The 6,685-nt window shown below is 37.6% G+C and overlaps 1 protein-coding gene across 9 annotated transcripts in view; it reads left to right on the top strand.

Annotated features, from left to right (window-relative positions):
- The window catches only part of EHBP1 (EH domain binding protein 1), a 310,384-nt gene that overhangs the window by 48,030 nt on the left and 255,669 nt on the right, over positions 1–6,685 (top strand). For all 9 annotated transcript variants that reach the window (XM_006778555.2, XM_015557898.1, XM_015557897.1 and 6 more), the window contains exon 5: positions 5,838–5,891. In XM_006778555.2, the coding sequence (XP_006778618.1) occupies positions 5,838–5,891 (54 nt within the window). The remainder of the gene's footprint in view (positions 1–5,837; positions 5,892–6,685) is intronic.

Genomic DNA, 6,685 nt, shown 5'->3' with positions numbered 1-6,685 from the left:
ATGGGTTGCCTCCGGCATGAGCCCTGACCAGGGCCTGGGACAGGGAGGAGCCTGCAATCGAGATACATGCCCTTGACTGGAATCAAATCTGGTACTCTTCAGTCTGTAGGCCAGCACTCTATCCACTGAGCCAAACCAGCTAGGGCTTATTTCTTCTTTCAGTCATTCCAATTGTTTTGAAGTTACAGAAGGACAGGAGGAAGAGGGACATTTCATTAAGCATAATTTAGTAACATAAAGCTTGAGAAGCTGTAAATATATCTCTCTTCTCCACGTCCAGCGGATTTCTCAATCCCCAGCCGCCCTACTGGCTGGATTTAAATAACAAAACCCACCCCCTGGCACCTGGGCTGAAGGTCAAGCTGATAACACTCCTGCCTTTTGGCAAAGCATGCTTTCCAGGACATGGCTTTGCCAATGCCACTGGCCTCAGCTGACAATAATTAAAGAAATGCCCATGTGCCTTCCCAGGTACTAACCCATGAATGGAATACTGCTTTCAAATGCTCTGTTTCATTTCTTGTTTTACAAAACATTCTTAATATTTTATGTGTAGGTGCTCTCTACAAGAAGCTCCACTAAATTATTTATACACACACACACACACACACACATACATACATATACACACACACATATATATATAGTTTTTAAATATATTTTTATTAATTTCAGAGAGGAAGGAAGAGGGAGAGATAGAAACATCGATGATGAAAGAGAATCATTGATTGACTTTCTCCTGCACACCCCCTACTGGGGATCGAGCCCACAACCCAGGCATGTGCCCTGCCCAGAAATCGAACCAGTGACATCCTGAGCCACACCAGTCTGGCCACTAAATATTTCAGGACATTAAATTTAAGTAGAGCATTGTTATGTGGCTTAGAGTGTGAAATCTGTGTAAAAAAGTTACTTTTGATTTTGTCGTCGATTATATTAATTCATTTATTCAGGAACTACTGCAGAGATCAATAGAACAAAAACAGTATGATGAATGTTAACGTACTAACCCATGAATGGAATACTGCTTTCAAATGCTCTGTTTCATTTCTTCTGTTTTACAAAACATTCTTAATATTTTATGGTTTTGATATTACTGTTATTGGCTTTATAACATTATTTGATTATGCTTGTCATATATATATATACTATATTTGGTTTGCCTAAAATAAGGGATAAGACAGTAGCTACTCTTCCTGTTCTCCAGGAGGATCAGAGCTGTCCCATTGTCTTTTAGCCAGCTGTCCTAAAAGCCTGTTATTATACCCCTGTAATCCATATTTTTTCTACTGGAATAATACAGTAAGATTAGAAGTTAATTGTAAGACCTTTGGAGTATTTAATTTAATTCTCACAGCAACCCTAAGGTTCTATGATTATTTCCATTATATTGAGATTAGAAACAAAGGTAACTTGCTCAGTTTCACTGTGATTTAGCTCCCTTCTTCTTTTTTTGTTTTGTTAATTCTCACCCAAGGATATTTTTTCCATGGACTTTTTAAAGAGTGGAGAAGGGTGTAAGGGAGGGAGGGAATTTTAATCCTCAGCTGAGGATATTTTTTACATTGACTTTTAGAGAGGGTAGAAGGGGGCGGGGCGGGGAGAGAGAAACATCAATGTGAGAGATACATCGATTGGTTGCCTTCCGAATGCACCCTGACTGGGAACTGGGGATGGAATCTACGACCCAGGTACATGCCTCTGACTGGGAGTCAAACCCGAGACTCTCCATGTATGGGCTGATGCTGTAGCCACTGAACAACACCGACCAGGGCTAGTCCTGTTCTGTATTCTACGTTGTACTGCCTATTCTGTAATCAAAAGACTTTAACTGTAGATTACAACAGCAGCAAGATCTCTGACATTCCTGAAGAATTTTAAGTAATCTCTTAAGTGTTTTGATTCAGTCTGTTGTTTATATTGGTAAAGTAAATGAATGGACAGAGCTATACAACTTTTTTTAAAAAGAGCATGACAGTGAAGAGGAGTTAGAATAGAGCTGATAAATAGGGGACAGCCATGTGTTTAAGGAAAGGATATACACTGAGTGATTCTGAGTTGAAAGTGGCTGTTGAAATATGTCACTTGGAGGATTAGGAGGTAAGTGTTGTTTTCAAGTACTGATGAGAATGTTCAGCATATCCTTATCACTGAACTTTTATAACTTTGAGTGTTAGAGTGTGTAGGAAAATAAAACACAAACCCAAATACCTCTTCCTGCCTCATTTTCTGTATCACTTGTGCTAAGGCAACCTTGTGACCATTTTAAATATTTAAAAAATATTTCAGTCAACATTTTTATCTTCCTGACTCCCCCATTCCACTAGAATTATAACAGAGAAAAGTAAATCAATTAAAAAAAACCTTTTCATTTTTTCATGATAATTTTTGGATCTTGCTTTTGAACATCATTGAAAATATTCAAGTGAAAAACTTTTTCACATTTTCCCCCTTTTAAATTTTACTTTAATAAAGTTTACATTTCCCTTAATCTTGAAACTTGTAAATAGGAAAAGACTACTTTAAACCCTCTTTGTTGGAAGTATAGTATTCACAGTGGTGTGCTCATAGTCGAGGTGCATTTTAAAGAACTTATCAATGTTTTATTTTTCTATGATTTACCTAGAAATTAATTTCTTCAGCCTGCACGCTTGTTTTTGAAATTTGAATTAGATTGAAAATATCTGATGCTAGTAAAAGAATAACTAGCCTTTTAGGGTTTTGAGAATGAAAAAAAAGGCTCTTTAAGCCATTTTCAATTTTTCTCTCTACTGCAGTGGTATGAGAGGAGACTCAAGCAGTGATTTACATCCCTTTTCATCTCATGGCACACATAAATTAATTACTAAAATTCTGCAGCACACCAAAAAATATGTTTTTGCAGATCTGGCAAAAAAAAAAAAAGGTATAATGAAATTCATTCATACTGGGTAGCTATTGTTGTGTTGGCTGTTGTCATTTTTTTTATTTCACAATATAAGGAAAAGAGGTTAGTCAATACCCCTGACTAAATAGTCAGGTAATGCTTGTTTTAAAAGTTCTTGGGGCACACCAGTTGAAAATCACTGCTCTGGAGCAGCGGTCGCCAACCTTTCAGACCTCACGGACCACCAGTGGTCTGGGTTCCTTAAACCAGCGGTCACCAACCTTTTGGACCTCAGGGACCACCAGTGGTCCGCGAATCACCGGTTGGCGACTGCTGCTCTAGAGGATAGAGAGTAGGACACAAAGAACACTTAATTGATTGAAGCTGAAAGCAGTCTTCATTACAAATATTTTTGTCTAGTGAATAACATAGTTATTTATGTAGATACTAGAGGCCCGATGCACGAAATTCGTGCAAGTGTAGGACTTCCTTCCTCCAGGTGCCGGCACCGGCTTCCCTCTGGCACCCAGGACCCAGGCTTCCCTCCGGCCCAGCTTTGTCTGGAAGGACATCTGATCTAATTAGCATATTACCCTTTTATTATTATAGATGCCATTTTGAAGTGTCTTGAACATTACTATTGCTATTTTACATGTTTTTACTCACTTTGCTGTATCAGATGTGTCCCTTGGTCCCATTGAAATTATTCTTTTAGGGGTAGTACATCAATGGTGTTTAAAAATAATATTTCAGCCATTGCCAGTGTGGCTCAGTTGAATGTTGTCCCGTGCCAGAATACAAAACTGAGATCTAAAAGATGTATGGTCCCAAGTGAACGACTAATAGTATTAAAAATATGTACTAGCTTGGCTCAGTGGATAGAGCATTGGCCTGCGGACTGGGGGGTCCCGGGTTCGATTCTGGTCGAGGGCATGTGCCTGGGTTGCGGGCATATCCCCAGTGGGAGATGTGCAGGAGGCAGCTGATCGATGTTTCTCTCTCATCGATGTTTCTGACTATCTCTCTCCCTTCCTCTCTGTAAAAAATCAATAAAAATATATTAAAAAAAATATACTAGCTGTGCTGCAGCTAGGCTGCATTCGTCAACAAAATGAGGGGGGAGGGCAAGCAGGGTGGGTGATAAAATGTCTCTTTCCTGAGCATTCTGTCTCGCTTTATTACTTAGTCTCTAAAGTAGCACTGTTTATGCCTTAATTTCCCCATGGAAAAGCTTTTTCAAGCTTTATTATAGTATTTTCTGTCCATAAACCTAGTTCATGGGCTGGGCCAGTCTGGGCAAACAAATATCAAGTAGAGTACTCTATCTTTCTTTCCCTTTAACCCTTTTCTATCTCTCCCTGCCCATTACCACCAAAGAAACTCCTTTTTGAAAGGTTTTTATCCTATTTGTGTGAATTTACTGATAGAAATAGTTGCCTTAATACAGCTTAGAATCAGTTGCTACTGTGCTATTGCAGTGGGAAAAAAAATAAGTAAACATATATGAAGAAGTAAAACTAACAAGTTTTGACTTTATCCCATAGGTATATAGGAGTCATTAAAGAAATTTGAGTTGGTACTAACAGTGTTAGAATTGTGCTTTGGGAGAATCAATGTGTACAAGATTGATTGGAGGACAGACAGACTGAGAATGCTGCAGTTGTTTTCATTCAGGCACCGTGGTAAGGACCCAAACTAGGCTGTGGCAATAGAAACAGAAGATAAATAATAGTCTAAAGTGGAATCAGACATGAAAAAGATGCTTCCCTAGGAGCAGCATGTGGGACCTGAGACCCAGAAGGGGAATAGCAGAGCTGTTCTCCCTCTTAGATTGGAACGTTGAGCCAAAATTTAAATTTAAATTTAAATTCTATTTAAATATTGTCGCACTCTCAATATTTTCATCCTTCCCCCTTCTCTAATACATGGAAGTGACCTTGAATAACTTAATTGTACTTATGTGGGACCCCACTACTTTTTTTTTTTATGTTTTATACTCTGTTGCCTTTTGCTTTTACTTACTAGTATTCTAATATCTGTAGAAGCCCTAAACCATCCCTCCTGGCTCACATGCTTTCTCTTCATAAAGGTTTTCATGTTCATTTCTGTAAAAAGTGATGTGTTGTTTTCCAGTATTTGGTGAAACCATGTATTTCATTCAGTACATATTTATTTCGATTATTTTTTTTGTCTTAGAAAGCAAAGACAACTACTAGTATATTTGAATCCATATAACACCTCTACAGTCCCTTATATATAATAAGTATCTAATAAATATTTATCAAATAAGTGCTTGCAAAAATGTACTTTTTTTAAGTTGTGTTTGGTTGTAGGATTGATTATCCTTCAATATATCAATAGCCATACCAGTTTGCCATTTTATGTAGAGTATGAGGTCCTTTGCAGTGCTTTGAAATCCCAGATATTTACATAACCTCTGCTCAGAAGAAAGCCTTGCCTCAAGTGATACTTTTAATTTAAAATATTTACATGTATAAAAATGAAGGCAGGGTTTTAGAAGCATCTAATATCTAAATAAAGTGCTTCTTAATAGTTTACTCGCTATCTGTCTGTGATCGGGTTTCTTTTTATCTTGTCATCTGTGCAATGCTGGAAGATGATATGCATCAATATAAGTGAAGTAGAGTATTTCTCAATATAAAATAATGCTTTAAATTTAGGAAAATAGAGTAAGCAGTTCTGCCTAAAATGTTGGTAAAGCTGAAAACAAGGCAGCCTGCATTTTATTGCTTGATTGATTACATTAAAGAAATGTGGCTCTTTTGGTTGTAGCATTGTTCCATGCACCAGAAGGTCATGGGTTCAGTTCCCGATCGGGACCTGTATGGAGGCAACTGATTGATGTCTCTCTCTTACATCGATGTTTTTCTCTCTCTCTCTCTTCCTCCCTTTCTAAAATAAATTAAAAAAAGAAATGTATATCAACTTTATAATTTTGCTTTTATTACAGGATCCTCATGCAGAGGAATTTGAAGATAAAGAGTGGACATTTGTCATTGAAAATGTAAGCTAATGGCAAAGTCTGTCTTTAACATTTTTACTATATACATTACTAAGGTACACTAGCATTTTGGTAATAGGAGTAATGTTGCCTTATGAAATTAGTGATTTAAAAGTAAAAATGCTCTTCAGTACTGAATTATATATGTATTTTGGGGGCTTGAGAGAAAGACTATGTCTTTTTCAACTTTTTATCTGTTCAGCATCTAACATGGTGCTTCTTACAGCAAATTTTCATTTAAACATTTGTTGAATGAAATCAAGAGTAACCTTTGAAATCTTTTTAAAATAAAGCACATGATTTACTTTTTGTTTGGGTTGAGGGATTCTAGATTGGTGCTTTAATAATCTTTAATTTACATATTATGGAATTTAAGTGACTGGCAGGTAGGTATTTAGTAATATATTTGAATAGGGATTAGGGAAGATAGACAATCTACACTAATAAAAGAGAAACATGGTAATTGGCGTACAACCGCTACCCTTCCCATTGGCTAATCAGCGAGATATGCAAATTAACTGCCAGCCAAAATGGCGACCGGCAGCCAGGCAGCTTAAACTGAACATGAGGCTTGCTTGCTTCAGTGATGGAGGGCTCCAATGTTCCCCACCTCCCTTGCAGGCCTCTGAGCCTGCAGTTTGAAACATAGTAACATATAGAAGCTAAAAAAAACTCCAGAAACCTGCTTTCAGCAAGCCGAGATCTCAGAGCTGGAGTCAGAGCTGGAGTTATACATTGTTTCGATTACCTACTTTCAGCAGCAGAGGCCTAAGAGCTGGAGCCTCAGAGCTACAGCT

The sequence above is a fragment of the Myotis davidii genome, unplaced genomic scaffold (genome assembly GCF_000327345.1).
Source record: "Myotis davidii unplaced genomic scaffold, ASM32734v1 scaffold6, whole genome shotgun sequence".
Taxonomy (NCBI): Eukaryota; Metazoa; Chordata; class Mammalia; order Chiroptera; family Vespertilionidae; genus Myotis; species Myotis davidii.
This window is presented reverse-complemented; position numbering and strand designations above follow the sequence as displayed.